Below are 17,503 nucleotides of genomic sequence, written 5' to 3'. Positions count from 1 at the left end.
GATAGTATTAGAAATAGCACGTTTGAACTCATATTACTCAAATGTACTCTTGTACATACGTTAAAGCGACCAGACGAACTTTCATGTGTTGGTTTCCGCCAGTGGTTTCTGAGTGAAGTGGAATCGGGACGTTTCGATTCTCAGCTTTCATTTCTTCAGATCAGGCCATTTCCAGCATCTTCTGCGATGTTCGTTAAGGGTCAATCCGGCTCAGTCCTATTGTAAATATTTTCCAGGCCTGTTTTATTTTGCCCACTCTGTAGAAACCGAACCCATCAACGATGGTCACAGCTACTAATTTATCTCATTGAAACATGAGGATGCTAGGGAAATGTTAGGTAATATAAGATACCAATATTTATAAATACGTAATCGTTTATTACATCAATTCAATTTGTACAAAATAAATAAAAAACTTTTACAAAAAGTCTATCACATTTATACTACACAATCACACAAATTAAACACCATGCAATTACAGATTTAACCCTCGTATACCAGTGAGGGAGAAATCCCTGCAAAGTTATCAGGACTTGGAATATGTACATAGTGGTTCCTGATGCATAGCAGATATATCCCTCTCGACGACTTGAAATAAGAACGTGATCATTAAGGGTACTGAGCTCAATACCCCGTAAAGCATTATTCATGACGGACGTTCGCGGTCATTGTCAAGGTTGTGGTAGGGCAGTGATCTAGTAGGGACCTCCTTGTCCTCGGCCGTAGCTGTATCCACCCTGGGCTGCGCTTCTGATCTCAGCTGACCTCTGGGCGGCAGCAGCACCTTCAGCAGTCTCCTCGTAGCGGATGTTGGGGTTGTATCCAGCCTCGTTGGCCTCGTATTCGACGACCTGTGTGCGGCCGTCAGGGAGAGTGACGCGGTACTCACCAACGGCATCTTCGTCCTGACGACTTTCCTGATGGCCGAAGTCGTTCCCAGAGTCCTGATCCTGGACTTCGTAGGAGAATTCGTAGTTCGCGGGCTCCTATTAAAGAAAGAATACCAATATGTCGTTAGGGAAGTTAATTTATGATGCATAACAATTTTAATATTAATAATCAGCAAAATAGCATCATGCGAAACTTTGAATGAGTACGAATCTTCCGCAAACTTACATTATGTGTTTGACTGTACGAGTGAATGTTATCGAATTGTGGAAATGTGACAATACACAGTACAGCTTTTTCAGCACTTTATAATGATCTGTTATTGGTTAATCTTGTAATATAATAAGTCACTACTGGCTTAAAGGTTCTACTTTCCAAACACTTTCTTTACAGTCCAAGTTCTGATGTCGGCTACTAAAACATCAAACAACAATCGGATTAGACATCGCATGGTTAGTTTCTTGTGATAATTCGCCCATTAGACAATCCTAAGAATACGATGTTTACTAGTAACTTGATGTTTTAGTGGAGATTAAGCGTGGAAGAGCAAAGAGAACTTGAATATATATAAATTGAATACAGATCGTTATTACTGTATTAATCTACGTACTTTTACAGTATGACCATTTCTTGTGCAAATGTACATACTGTAGGTCTTTCGAGTATAAATTTTATAATAAAAATGAGACAGAAAATCTCAGATAATTCATAAAGGATCACAAACGACAAACAATCGTAAGTATTTTTATTGATGCTGTCATTAGTCTGATTTATATCAGGAATGAAGTTTCGAATGGTATTAATATAAGTACTGAAGGGAGTGGCAGAGTTGAATTTGAAAGTACTCAAAGTGGTCTTGAACTTAGAAGTTTTGGTGAGTAATTAACACCAGCACAATAGTTAACTCGGTAAAGGAGAGATGATAAGCTCAGTTATGTCTTATGTGTAGATAATTGCTACGAAATGGAAATTTTGAAGACCCAAAACATTAAACTTACAGAGAAGTGAACCAGACAGCTTCCTTGAGAGTATTTTCTCGAGTCTTAAAGAAACCGAGGACATGCAGTTTGACCACTTAACTAATCTAACATTTGTTATGTTGACTACCGCAGATGACCTTTTTACTTCTAAGGCCCTCTTCGAATTATATTCGAACTTCACAAAATCGTGTTTGAAAATGTTGAAGATATTGAGTTAAGTCTCCAGTGTAATTTTATATTAATGGACATAAGGAAATGTTATACTTACAGCAAGAGGGTCCTCAGTAGTTCCACGGTAAGCATCAGCGTAGGGGGCACCGTATACGGGAGCAGGGCCAGCAGTTCGGAGACGACCAGCAGCAGCTGAAGCGTAAGAGGAGCCACCGAATCCACCGCCATTGGGGGCACCGTACTGGGTTGAGGGAGCTCTGAAAGCACCGCTGGCACCACCGAAACCACCATTGCCGCCGCGACCAGGAGCGCCGTACTGAGAGGAAGGAGCGCTAAGGGCACCGCCGAATCCACCATTACCACCGAGACCAGGAGCACCATACTGGGTCGAAGGAGAGCTCAGAGCACCACCGAATCCACCATTACCACCGAGACCGGGAGCACCATACTGGGTCGAAGGAGAGCTCAGAGCACCACCGAATCCACCATTACCACCGAGACCGGGAGCACCATACTGGGTCGAGGGAGAGCTCAGAGCACCGCTGAGTCCACCGTTACCGCCATTACTACCGAATCCTGGAGCACCATACTGAGTTGAAGGTGATCTCAATGCTCCGCTGGCACCACCGAAACCGCCATTACCGCTGAATCCTGGAGCACCATACTGAGTTGAGGGAGAGCTCAGAGCACCACCAAATCCACCATTACCACCGAATCCAGGAGCACCATACTGAGTTGAGGGAGAGCTCAGAGCACCACCAAATCCACCATTACCACCGAATCCAGGAGCACCGTACTGAGTTGATGGAGCGCTGAGTGCACCATTTGCACCCCCGAATCCAGGAGCACCGTAACGAGTGGACAGACCACCACGGCTACCAAGACGGTTGCTGGAGAGAAGAGATCCAGATCGGCTTCCGCCAAGCCTGCTCGACCTGCCTGGAGCTCCGTATGTTGAGGAAAGTGCACCAGAGAAACCACCGTTAGAAGGAGGCAAGTACCGGTTCCCCGCAGGAGGTTCGGCCAGCACCCCGACCAGCGCCACGGCGGCGAGAACAAGTATCATCTGCAGGAGACGAAATTCTAAACATATACAAACTGTTTTTATTTTTATCAAATAAACAAAGTGCTACATCTGTCAGGGAGTGGCATAATCTTGATGGCTGATTCTACATATTATAATAAAATGAATTGAAGGCAAATATGAATGTTATCCATGTACAAGGAGACTCACCATCAGCAATATACTGTCGACTGATGAATGCTGTTCATCCCGTGAGCAGGAACAGACTCTTGCAAGCAAGTCGCACTTGTAAGAGGTGGCAATGTAAGATTACTAACTCTGTCACTCAACTGAGCATATGATGAGCTTGTTCCGTACTCCATTCAAAAGTACAGTGTCCTACTTATACTGCAAGGAAGTAAAATACTTACGAGAATACGTGCAATGGCTAATAGATCAATATCAAGTAATAGAAATTCGTGATAGAATTAGTCAATGTTTGTAGCCCTGAAAGTTTCCTTATGAGTTTAGTGAATGATTTACAATTCTAGAGGAATGTTCAAAATTAGAAAGTTTGTTATTTTCACGTTAAAGGCATTAAAACTAAATATTGAATGTACTTCCATAAAGAAATATACGAAGGTTCTTTGGAATGATACTCTTCCCGTGATTTTCAAATTAAATTTCCTCTTGAAATTAGTAACTTCATTATCATCAGTCCTGCGTTTTTAATAGCTGCGAACAATTGTGAGGATCACTATTATCGTTGCGTTTGAAGTGGTGTAGGAGATTCTGTGAGACTAGAGTCGTGCCCTATCCCAGTGATTGCGGGAAAATTTAGGTGTAAAACTTCACTCAACTAGGCTCCTTAATAGATAGTGTTACCTGACGCTGAGCGGCATAACATTCATTCCCTTAATTTTCATTACAGGGACAGGTGAGGACAAGTCTAAAATTAAGTGTCAACTCGCTATACTTGCAGTGCATTTTCTCACGATAATTTAGTTTGCGGCCACATAAGAACTACTGAAGATTTTACGTCTCATATTAAAACGCTCAATCGTCGCCGACAAGAACGTCCTTAGAGCTGGAATATTTGCAGTACAAGGATCTTCAGCTTAGCAGTTACTTTACTAAAATAATCATGATGTTGAGTTTGCGCAGGACTATTTACTTTATTAATGGCGTGTTTTATGTACTGCGAATGAAATGAAAGTGACCCACAACAAACCAAACGGCTTAACGTTGGGACACCTGCATGAGGTGTCAGGAATACCTTAGCTAACTGCTGGGGAGTCGGCTTTACAGTAAGCCATTTCAGCATTTGGTATGCACTGAACGAAATAATAATGCAACATAACTGACAATGTTTTACTGAGATGAAATTTTGTAAATTTTAAAGCGAGTGCCTAGAAGAGGTGATAACATCTGCTCGGTTCACTCGGAGGGAGGTGGATTCTAATCCCCGTCGGGAAGTTGAAAAGTTAGAAACGATATTTCCATTTCTGTAGATGAACATGACCCTGGAGTTTACTCAGGTTACATCAAAAGTAAGTGCCACGTAAATTCTCGGGATCAAAGGCCGGGGTTAGTAGCAGCAAAAGCCTTTACTTTCAAATTCTCCAATGACCTTAGTGGATTGTATGGATGTGGCTTACCTTGTCTGCATTAAATATAAATGTTGCAATATAATCATCGTTATGTATACGTAACAGTATTTTTACAGGATCCATAAATGTACGTTTGTAGAAATTAATCATATTCCCTATTACCATCTTGTCGGCTCTATGATTAAATGGTTAGCGTGCTGGCCTTTGGATCAGTGAGACCTGGGTTGCAAACGCGGCCGGGTCGGGGATTTAAACCTTCATTGGTTAACTCCAGTGGCGCGGGGGCTGCGTGTTTGTGCTGTCTCCAACATCCCTGCAACTCCCACACCACACACAACACTATCCTCCACCACAACAACACGCAGTTACCTACACATTACAGACGCCGCCCACCCTCATCGGAGGGTCTGCCTTACAAGGGCTGCACTCGGCTAGAAATAGCCACACGAAATTATTATTACTGCCATCTTTTCTCTTATTCTGGTTGTTTGTCAGTTAAGTTTCGGGTCTGAGTTCCGTATTTAAGTTTCGAGATCGATATGTACTCAGTATCATGAGAAAAACGATGTGATATCTGAACAGAGAGGTAGTGTTACCGGTGGGGTAAAGTAATAATCATGTTATTCGTTTTACGTCCCACTAACTACTTTATAATATTTCCGAGGAAGTCGAGGTGCAGGAATTTGTCCCGCAGGTGTTCTTTTACATACCACCGGACTGGGGTAGGATCAAACCCGCCAACTTGGAGTCAGAAAGCCAGCGTCTACCGTCTGAGCTACTCAGCCCAACGGAGAAAATTAATATCAGTGGTGGTGGAATATTTCATAACGCTGACCAGCCCATTACTTAGTAATACAAAGCAGTCATGCTATTTTATCCACAAACTCAAATTGAATCATAGTCTTCGAAATCATAAACAGTTAAACTGTATTCTATTTATTAATTGTAATTGTCTGATGGAAGGTAAAATTATGAGCTAATGAAGATAGTGACTATATCTCATTTCAAGGACCAGGACAATATTGCGGATCCAACTCCTCGTTGAGAGAATCATCGCTCAACCTCGTTGTGACCTACAGTTAATATAACTTACTCTCTTTCAGCAATCGAGTCAGGCAGAACACGCATGTACAAATGTGTTTATATTGAGCGCATAAACCACATTATTATACTGGTCCATTTATTTCCTCACTGAGTAAGAGAGAGGCGCATAGCACATTTTACAACGCCCAGTGGTGCTGACTGTGATCTAAATCCACAGGCCTACCTCAGTAGCTCCATACTATCATAGTCGTAAATGTCAAATTATTATTTATTTTACAGCGTGTTCAGTGACGTCCACATGCAGCACTGAAAAAAACTACACACAACTGAATGGAAGTCAGGAATGTTCAATTCAGAAGCCATTGTAGGCCTATTCTGAATAAACACAAACTGCCACACGAGAACATATGAATTACACTTTATATCTTATCACCAGTAACTACTCCTATATCCGCCTCTGTGGTGTAGGGGTTAGTGTGATTAGTTGCCACACCCGGAGGCCCGGGTTCGATTTCCGGCTCTGCCACGAAATTTCAAAAGTGGTACGAGGCCTGGAACGGTGCCCACTCAGCCTCGGGAGGTCAACTAAGTAGAGGTGGGTTCGATTCCCACCTCAGCCATCATGGAAGTGGTTTTCCGTGGTTTCCCACTTCTCCTCCAGGCAAGTGCCGGAATGGTACCTAACTTAAGGCCACGGCTACTTCCTTCCCTCTTCCTTGTCTATCCCTTCCAAACTTCCCATCCCCCACCCAGGCCCCTGTTCGGCATAGCAGTTGAGGCCAGCTGGGCGAGGTACTGGTCATCCTCCCCAGTTGTAACCCCCGACCCAATGTCTCACGTTCCAGGACACTGCCCTTGAGGCGGTAGAGGTAGGATCGCTCGCTGAGTCCGGGGTAAAAGCCAACCCCGGAGGGTAAGCAGTTTAAGAAAGAAACTATTCCTATAAAATTAAAAATTAACTCTTAAAGTAGAGTAGCATATACATACCGTATTAGCCACCATGCTCTCACGTCTCACAACACATTCGTAGCTTTGAAACCATCTAAATAGCTATTTGCTTTACGTCGCACCGACACAGATATGTCTTATGGCGACGATGGGATAGGAATGGCCTAGGAAGTGGAAGAAAGTGGCCGTGGCCTTAATTAAGGTACAACCCCGGCATTTGCCTGGTGTGAAAATGGGAAACCGCAGAAAACCACTTTCAGGGCTGCCGGGAGTGGGGCTCGATCCCACTATCTCGCGATTACTGGATACTGGCCGCACTTAAGCGACTGCAACTATCGAACTTGTACCATCTAAGTAAGAAACAGCTCGTTTTCAATATGATACCGTAACTAATATTGGCGGGCTAGAAAACGCATGTACTTAAGGGTTTTTATGCTCATTCATTAATTAGGTGTAAGTTTGCTATACTTCGTATTTAAATATTATTTATCATTATTTTATTTTGAGATGTGTCTTATAATAAAGCAAATTCAAATTCATTACATTAAAATGCCTGAGATGGTAGGCAATAAAAAGACGCTGGTCTGTGTTCTGGCGGAGAAATCTCGCTATAGGAAAGTCATAGTTCCACACTCAACACCTACAGATAGCGTTAGTGTTGCTCTATCCGAAAGCTTTGAAAATCTATGGGAAAATGCACAGAATGGACAGCGTCAACGTGCTTCGTGTAACTGACGTGAGTCTGAGGATTGCCGAAGGGAGTCGAAAATAAGTAAAGCGGTTAATACAATAATGTTACGTGATTGGAAACAATTATTATTCTAAATAATACCTGAATTGACAAGTTTTCGCTCACAAAATGTTCAGGGTACACGCTGTCTCCCCTTTCTCACCTGACGCTTTGCCCTCGACACTGAGAGCGAAGAGTGATTAACTCTACATCCGAACGCTTTTGCTTCCGGGTACTCACTTTTGTGTTAGCCGAATGAACTTTGGGGCGAAATGCATTTAATGAAGCAGAAATATCGTTTCGAAATTCTTCGATTTTCATACGAGGAACTGAACCTACAACATTACAGATTGCCTTCTCCAACTTAGCTAGGCAGTCGCTAAGCTTCACCTACCAAATCTTCCTATTTTCGTTGTAGTGAAATTTTAACCATATGGCACATAGTCAGAGATCTAATTTTCAAGACATAATCAATCTAGTAATTGAATATTTTTGCTACCTTTACTGCAGCACTGTAGTACTGCGAATGTGAACACTAGAAACCTAGTGCCCTGAAGTTCTCCTTACCTTACCCATGACAGGAGAGCTGCTTGCTGCTTGTTGAGTGCTGAAGAAGACTGTGGATGATGTCTGCAATGAGCTGTCAGTTTATATAGTACTCAGAGAACCAGATCACTCACCGCGCAGTGCACTGCAAGGTTGTGGTTATTGCGCCACACCGCCATCTCCGCCCCTAGAACGAGCGCTTCCCACATCGCATCATCTCGCAATATGTCTCTCCTTTCATTGCTCTAATTCGCCTTCCTCATATTCTTATTATTATTATTATTATCATTATTATTTTATCGAATTTTGCCATCTAAGGAGCACGTAAAGTAACCCATTGCATTCATTTTGGTTTGTTACTGATTCCTTTCTTGGTTTCCTATAGTTCTTCTCTATTTCACTGCGTTTTCTTCCTCCTTTCTCCTGTCCAGATGTTATTCCGTTCCTCTTTTTCTCTCTTCTAAAAACCCTGTAAATTGTATATCAGTCGCCTAACACTTGTTCTGTCCTGTATTATATCTGCTGTTATTCTCATCTCCGCCAAATCTATTTTTATACTTTGTATCCACTGGTTGTCATGCTTACCCTTGTAAACATGATTAAACATTATTTTTGTGAGTCTGGCATTATCCATCCTCATTACGTGACCAAAGAACGTATCTCTCCTCTTCCTGATCGTATCAGACATTCTTTCACATTCTGCATTTTTGTAGAAGTATGAATTCTTCCTGTGTCTGAACATCCAATTTTCATTCTCTAACGGGCCCCTGATTTTTCTTAGAATTTTTCTTTCTTTTCCTCTAGCCCTTTCATTTCTCCTGTTTTCATACACTCTGTGGAATAGAGATATTATGGTTTAGTTACCGTGTTGTGGTGCCTGGTTTTAGTTATTATTATTATTATTATTATTATTATTAATATTATTATTATCATTATTATTATTATTATTATTGCTTTCTTTACGCGAGGGACGAGTTTGAACTTATTAGTACTTTTCTTGCGTTTTCTTCTTCTCTTCTGAATATCTCTTCTTCATCTCGCTGTGTTCCTTTTTTATGTAATTCTGTCCAACCTGTATTTAATCGGGTGGCATTTACAGGAAGTTTATGTTTGTGTATTATGGCGCTGAATTTATTCTCTCTTGAACGCTTTCTCCATTAGTCCCGATTTCATTTAGGTCTTCACTGGATTCTTTTAACCAATTACTGTCAATTTTCATTGATAAGTTTAAAATTTTCTTCGTGAGCCTGTTATTACCCATTCTACATAAGTGACAAGAAAATTGTAATCGCCGTACCCTAATTGTATCTGTGATATTTTCTGTAACGTTTTAGATTTCATGTGATTTCTTTTTCATCCAAATTCCATTTTCGAATTTTGGTCCTTAGATTTTGCGGACGATTTTTTTTTCTTGTTTATCGATCATCGTTACTCGAAATTTGCCACAAATTATAACAGTTCTGTTTTAACTACTGTGTTATAATGTCGTAATTTTGCATTTTCTGATAGGGAATCTGCCTCGTGGTCGGAAGTCCTAAATGTAAATCAGTGGTGACTGACTGATCGATTGATCGATTGTTAAACACATATTCCCAGGTTCACGGGTTCATTCTTGGCACTCCATGCCATTGTTGTTGTCTTTTTAAAGTTATCTAAAGGCGCAGTTTGTGTCACCCGACAAAATTAACTCAACCATAGGAAATGTTCAGTAGAATCCCGCTTTCATTACTAGACAGCAGCACTATTATAATATTGAAACTGATAGCCAAGGAGGCTAGTGGCTCTACTTCATAATGTCTGCCACGCAGTAGTTCAGGTCATATGATAACTAAACGTCATTATTAGTCAGTTAAATTATTATTATTATTATTATTATTATTATTATTATTATTATTATTATTATTATTATTATTTTGCTATTTGCTTTTCGTCGCACTGACAGAGATAGATCTTATGGCAACGATGGGATAGGATAGGTCTAGGAATGGGAAGGAAGCGGCCGTAGCCTTCAATAAGGTACAGTCCCACCATTTGCCTGGTGTGAAAATGGGAAACCACGGAATTCCATCTTCAGCTCTGCCGACAGTGGGGCTCGAACCCACTATCTCCCGGCTGCAATCTCAGAGCTGCGCCCCCTAACCGCACGGCCAACTCGCATGGTATTATTATTATTATTATTATTATTATTATTATTATTATTATTATTATTATTATTATTCATTTTAGTCCACCTCCATGGTGTGGTGGTTAGTGTAATTATCTGCCACCGCCGGAAGCCCGGGTTCGATTCCCGGCTCTGCCACCAAATTTGCAAAGAAGTACCTCTACGTATTAACTATGATTACAGTAAAAGAATGTCCGACTCGTTGGCTGAATGGTCAGCGTACTGGCCTTCGGTTCAGAGGGTCCTGGGTTCGATTCCCGGCCGGGTCGGGGATTTTAACCCTCATTGTTTAATTCCAATGGCCCGGGGGCTGGGTATTTGTGCTGTCCCCAACACCCCTGCAGCTCACACACCACACAGGAAACTGTCCTTTACCACAATAACACGCAGTTACCTACACGGCAGATGCCGCCCACCCTCATGGGATGGTCTGTCTTACAAGGGCTGCACTCGGCTAGAAATAGCCACACGAAATTCAATTAAAATAAAAGAATACTCTCTTCCCTGTTATCTACCTATTTGTTCCTGTAATTACCGAACGAGTTGGCTTTGCGATTTATTTCGGAAGATAGTGAGTTCGAATTCCACTTTTGGCAGCCCTGAAGATGGTTTTCCGCGGTTTCCCATTTTCACGCCATGAAATGCTGTGACTGTACCTTAAATGAGGCCACGGCGACTTCCTTCCACTTTCTAGGCCTTTCCTATCCCATCGTCGCCATAAGACATATCTGTGTCGGTGCGATATAAAGCAAATAGCTATTTAGATGGTTTCAAAGCAACGAATGTGGTGTGAGACGTGAGAGCAAGGTGGTTAACACGGTATGCATATGCTACTCTACTTTAAAAGTACTGATTACTTCATTTCCGACCAACTGAAACCTTTCCTGCCATTGCATACCTTCCGGTAAAATACCCTTGCACATTATTCTATGAACACCAAAGGTGAAATATTCCATTAGTAGCCTAATTCTAGGGTATAGTCAATTCGACTTGCTGTCCGATGCCAACATAAATGACGATAATAAGTTAAGTTATTTCTTAATCTGCTTGCCCTCCAGAGTTGGCTTTTCCCTCGGACTCAGCGGGGGATCCAGTGGCGTATCTTGGAATCTCCACTGAGGCATGCAACTAGTAACCATGCAGTTAACACAATGTATTAAGTAAATTTCAATTCTACTCACCCTAATTGCATGTAGGTGAACTCGAGCCAAACAGTTTTACTGTAAGTTTCTGTATTGAACGTGAGTACATAATTCTTGTTTTCTGTTTTTAAATTTACGAGGGTCCGCCTCTGTGGTGTAGTGGTTAGTGTGATTAGCTGCCACCCCCGGAGGCTCGGGTTCGATTCCCGGCTCAGCCACGAAATTTGAAAAATGGTACGAGGGCTGGAACGGGGTCCACTCAGCCTCGGGAGGTCAACTGAGTAGACGTGGGTTCGATTCCCACCTCAGCCATCTTCGAAGTTGTTTTCCGTGGTTTCCCACTTCTCCTCCAGGAAAATGCCGGGATGGTACCTAACTTCAAGCCACGGCCGCTTCCTTCCCTCTTCCTTGTCTATCCCTTCCAATCTTCCCATCCCCCGCAAGGCCCCTGTTCAGCATACCAGGTGCGGCAGCCTGGGCGAGGTACTGGTCATCCTCCCCAGTTGTATCTTCTGACCCAGAGTCTGAAGCTCCAGTACACTGCCCTTGAGGCGGTAGAGGAGGGATCCCTCCCTGAGTCCGAGGGAAAAGCCAACCCTGGAGGGTAAGCAGATTAAGAAGAAGAAGAAGAAGAAGAAGAAATTTACAAGGGAAGGTAGAGGTCTCCCGGCTTTAACTATTTGAATCTTTTCATCAAACGAACGGCCAGTAAATGACTTTTCAAACTGATTTACAATTATATCCGTTTTAGACTCATCCATCGTTAATACCACATGTGCGCAAAATATAATAAAACAGCGAAAACACAATGAATTAACTCACTAGTTAGCCACAACTCAAGCACTGGAGGTAAGTCACCCCAGTGGCATTGGTCAGTTTCGTCACATTGGGTTCTCGCTGGGGGGTAATCTGTGGATCCCGCTCGCTGTAAAGATGCCGACTTTCTCCAAGTTGCTAACAGATGGCAGAGGGTAGCACGGGTATGGGGTGACAAATTCTGACCAAGTTTCAAATGCAGCGACATCGTTCGGTGGGTTTCAGAACTACGTCTGCCACCGAATGCAATTTTAAGATTGAATGCCTTACATCCTTAACTCCTCCATTCGCTGTCTCTTTCTTCCTAGAGTGGTGTAGACGGCGAGACTACACCAGCACCACACGTAGTCAAGCAACGGAACCAGTACAGTTGCGCGGATATTTTGAACTTCTGAGAGATGAAATCGTTAATATTTGACTTGAAACAACCTAAAATCGTACATCAGACAGTTCTTTGTGTTATCATAACGCATGCAATGAATGCCTTGCATTCAAGGAGAATACGCCCCTGGGGGGATCCTACCTCAACCGCCTCAAGGTCATTGTCCTGGCAAGGGCAAGTCCACAGCCGGCACATTCCCATTTCTAGTAACCCTTTCCGATCCTTCCTTAAATGAATACTTTCGATGTGTTAGTACGACGTTAAATAAGTAATAAGAATAATGTACCTGCAATCATTCTTGCTACTGCTGTCTTCGTTAGTTCTAAGCTATGATTACGATATCCTGTATCCATCCAAATTTCATCCCCGAACGGTAAACTCGGTCTCAAAACTGACCGACGTACCGAGGTAAAGACAGTTCCTTAGTTTCATACAAACACCGTTTATCGCAACTCTGAACTCAGTGAATTAGCTTTGCTGTACCTTGAATTCACTTGCTAATATACTACCATCCTGGTAGAATACACATGCTAAATAACTGATGAGTCACCTGCTTCAGTTTCATATTTCCTGTCACCTTAGATTTCCTCCCTGCTAACATCACTTGATCTTGGAGACGCCAATTTCCCATGTCATTCCTGTTGCACCTACTTTCAAGCTCTAAGTTATTAGATTGCAGGTTTTCGGTATAATCTGTCGTTAAGACCAAGTCGTCGACATAGTTCAAACTGATTACTTCATTTCCGAGCAACTGAATCCTTTCCTGCCATTGCATACCTTCCAGTAAAATACCCTTGCGCATTATTCTATGAACACCAAAGGTGAAATATATATATATATTCGTTTACGGCCATTAGAGACCACGTTAGATAACAATTACATGTTTCTGGAAGCCTTCCTCACAGCCCAGAACTTCAGCATCCTCTCTCTGACAGCCTGTCTTCTTTCGTCCGTCCACCCACGGTTAAGTTTTGGTTCGTCATGGAATCCCTGAAATCTGTCGATCACTGACCTAAACTTTGTTCGGTTTGAGATGTCTTCCGAATTTAGTCCCACCTGTCTGAGATCCTTTCTTACCTCCCTGAACCATTTGTCCGACACTTTAGGTCTGCTGTCTAGTATTGTGAAAATCCTTTTCGTTAGTCTCTTCTCATCCATTCTAAATAAATGCCCATAGAATTTAAGTCTCCGTTTTCTCATGGACTCAGTTAGCCTTTCATTGTCTCGGTAAAGTTCTTCCCTTCCTCGCAGCCTATACTGTCCATCCACAATCTTTGGACCCATTATTTTGCGAAGGATCTTTCTTTCAAATTTCTCAGCTTCTCTCAGTCCCGCTTTTCCTGTCATTTGGAGGCATTCACTAGCATAAAGACATTCCGTTTTAATCACTGTGTTGTAGTGCCTTAGTTTAGCTCGTCTGGAGATGGTTTTCTTCTTGTATATAGGATATGTCCTACGAAAAGCCCCAGCCATTTTCTCCCGTCTGGTGTTGTTTGCTTCTTTTTCATTTGTTTTCAATTGCACTATTTCACCCAGATACTTAAAGCTATCAACTCTTTCTATTTTACCGTGTTCTGTCTTCAGGTACCGAGGGGCTGTTTTGATGTTTGTTATATATTTAGTTTTTTTCGAAAGAAATCTGTAGTCCTGCTTTTTCTGCTTGTAGTTTTAGTACATTCAGCTGTTCTATTGCTGTGTCAGTATTCCTAGATAGCAGCGCAACGTCATCAGCAAAGGCAAGGCAATTAATCACGACACCACTTTTTGACCCTCCAATGTATACTTGGTTAAGTAATCCTTTTCTGTCCAGTTCTTTTTCCCACTCCCGGATAATCTTCTCCAACACACAGTTGAAAAGAATTGGAGACAATCCATCACCCTGCCTGACTCCTGTTTTAATTTCGAACTGCTTGGAGTTCTCTTCCATGAACTTAACTTTCGAATGTGTCCCAGTTAAAGTCTGCTTAATAATTGCTGTTGTTTTGGCGTCAATTCCAAATTCCACTAATATATTGAATAGCAGTTCCCTGTCGACTGAATCATATGCCTTTTTAAAGTCTACAAAAACGACTACCAGATCCTTTGAGAGATGATTCTCTAGTACACGTTTCAGACTCCAGATTTGATCAACGCACGATCTTCCCTTCCTAAATCCCGCTTGATACTCGCCTAGTTCATGATCCACTTGTTCCACAAGTCTCCTCTGTAGTGCTTTAGAGAGTGTCTTATAAGTTACAGATATGATGGAAATGCCGCGGTAGTTGTTAGGATCTGCTCTATCACCTTTTTTGTGTAGAGGATGAATGATAGCATTTTTCCAATCTTCAGGGATTACCTCCATTTCCCATATCTTTTCCATTTCTCGCCTTAAAATTGTTATTGCGATTTCTCCACCACTTTTCAGCATCTCTGCTGTGACAGAGTCTTCCCCTGCAGCTTTGTTGTTCTTTAAGTCTGTAATTATTCCACAGAGTTCTTTTTCGTCAGGGGGTATTGAGTTTTCATTCCGTTGCTTTGGATCCTCTTTTGGCCATTTATTTTTAGGTTTTTCACGGTTCAACAATTTCTCAAAATATGTAGCTAATATCTCACAATTTTCATTCTTATTCACTGCCAATTTTCCATCTTCCCTTCGAAATCCCATGGTAGATGGTTGATATCCATGTATGTGCTCTCTAAAGGTCCTATAAAAGTTTCTAGTATTGTTCTTCTTAAATTCCGTGTCAATACTTCGAATTTCTTCAGATATTTGATTTCTTTTGGCTTGCCGGAGGATCTTTGCTGTCGGTTTGCGCACCTCTTTGTATGTCTCAAATTTATCTTCTGTTTTATCTGCGTACCATGCTTTATAGGCTGCAGCTCTCCTATCAATTGCTACATCACAGTCTGTAGTCCACCATCGGTGTCTGCGAGTTCGTCGCAATGGTGCAACATCCTTAGCTATATTAGCCATATTCTCTCGAATATCCTCACAAGTCTCCATTTTCTTCTCCCGCATACGTCTTTGAAAGTCGTTTCTGTTTTCTTGAAGTTTTTCATGGTTTACTTTTATTGACGCATTCGGAGAGAGTCTCTTCTTGTTTAGCGGTAACGGCTTGAATTTTATGCGGGTCAAGAAGTGATCAGAGTCAAGATTGGCTCCTCTCCGTACTACCACATTCATAATTTCTTTAGTGTTTCTCCTTGAAATTGCAACATGGTCCAGTTGATATTCACCTAGATCTTTCCGTGGAGCGCACCACGTTTTCTTTTTCCTTGGCAGTCTTTTGAAGTACGTGGACATTAACTTAAGATCGAATGTCTCACATAAGTCAATAAGTCTCTTCCCATTCGTATTTGTTCTGGTGTGAGCTGGATAACCACCTACTATTTTTCGGAACTGAAGTTCTTTCCCAACCTGCGCGTTGAAATCACCCATCAGAATTTTGACATGATTGCTTGGCGTCTTTAGCAATTCATTCTCCAATTGATCCCAGAATATTTTCACCTTATCAGGATTGTTTCTGTTGTCTTCATTTACGGGGGCGTGTGCATTGAATAGTGTGTATCTCTTGTTTGCACATTTCAGTGTTAGAGTGGAGAGTCTATCAGAAGGAGAAGAGAAGTCCGTTACGGAGTCAATAACCCTTTTGTTTACACAAAATGCTGTGCCAAGTTGCTGCAGATTTCTTCCAATTTTTCGTCCAGGCTTACCCTTAAAGATTCTATAATTTTCTGAATCAAACGTATTAATATCAGTAAAACGCGTCTCTTGCACTGCTAGTATTAGAATATTCTGATTTTCCATTTCATCCAAAGTCCGTTTTAATTTCCCCGTCCTAAGTAGAGTCTGTATGTTGATAGTTCCAAAATAGTGATGTTTCTTTGTCCTTAGATTTTGTTTTAGGTTAGTCGTGTTTGTCGTTAGTATGTCATCAGTCTGGCTACCAGATGGCTCCGACTCCATCTTGCATGTTGGTACAAGCTCCCCAGAATCCGCAGGCTTGTTTGCGCCGCCTGGTGCGACGGTGGATTTCCATTGCTGGGTACCACCTGGGGTAGTTTTCCTTGAAAGTGTTTCCATCATGCATAATGTTACCTCATGGTAATGCTTGGTGGGACAGATTACTCTGTCCGTGGTTAGAACTACGGTTGTTAGCCGTAGAGCCAGTTCTTCCGCCCTCTCAGCCGTTGGGAAATATCCTCATCCGCCATCGAGACCGTTGACTGCAGACCTTTTTGCCTCAGTTGATCCGCGGGTGTTTATTTGGCTAAGCCTTATTCACACCTGTCCTGCATATCTACAGGAACATTCCCTATCAGCCATATGGGACGCGCCGTGTCGGGGTTGAGGCCCCCAAAGGTGAAATATTCCATTAGTAGCCTAATTCTAAAGTCAATTCAACTTGCTGTCCGATGCCAACATAAATGACTATAATAATCAGCTCGTAAAACCTTAATCTCGCAGTACGTATATAATTTTCTCTCTTGGTACTGAGGATGATTTCCTAGCTGTACTTCCTCTTAAAACAAAAATCACTACCACCACCACCACTCTCTTTGTACTCTATCGTACGCCTCCTCTAGATCTACGAAACATAAACGTGACTGTCCATTCCTCTCGTAGTATTTTTTCAATTACTTGTCGCATGTAAAAAACCGACTCTGGCATCCACTCTGTGTTCTGAAACCACCTTGGTTGTCATCCATTGATCGCATACTTATTTCCAAGATGCCTATGATCATCTTGCCTGGTATACTGATCAACAAAATACCATGAAAGTTATGATATATTCCACACTAAACCTATCACGTTCTCAAGCCTTGTTTGACCAAATCAGGTCAAAATTCATCTATGTTTCTGAAGCATTGTTACAAGTTAGATTGTTTAGCATCCTTTCTACTTGCCTGAGCGTATTGTATTGTCATCCACTTTGCCTTTCCTCAGAACTCGGCTGTTCGCGAATTAGACAGAACGATTTCCATTTACGTAGAGATGATCTTTCAGAATAATCCCTCCATCTGTAGCTGCGGTTTTTTCTTTCTGCCAACTTGGGTGGCCTTACTCAGGCTCAGTCCTGTGGAATTTGAAGCTATTAA

General features: G+C 42.0%; 1 protein-coding gene across 1 annotated transcript; it reads right to left on the bottom strand.

The window, feature by feature from the left end:
• Window positions 1-695: 695 nt before the first annotated feature.
• LOC136877683 (pro-resilin-like) lies at window positions 696-8,099 on the bottom strand. The gene is made up of 5 exons (XM_068228703.1): window positions 8,055-8,099; window positions 7,947-8,004; window positions 2,137-3,122; window positions 792-986; window positions 696-737 (listed from the first exon to the last, which is right to left on the bottom strand). Exons 1-5 carry the CDS (start codon window positions 8,097-8,099, stop codon window positions 696-698), a joined length of 1,326 nt encoding a protein of 441 aa, XP_068084804.1.
• Between the last annotated feature and the right edge of the window lie 9,404 nt (window positions 8,100-17,503).

This window comes from Anabrus simplex, chromosome 7 (assembly GCF_040414725.1).
Source record: "Anabrus simplex isolate iqAnaSimp1 chromosome 7, ASM4041472v1, whole genome shotgun sequence".
Classification (NCBI taxonomy): domain Eukaryota; kingdom Metazoa; phylum Arthropoda; class Insecta; order Orthoptera; family Tettigoniidae; genus Anabrus; species Anabrus simplex.
This window is presented reverse-complemented; position numbering and strand designations above follow the sequence as displayed.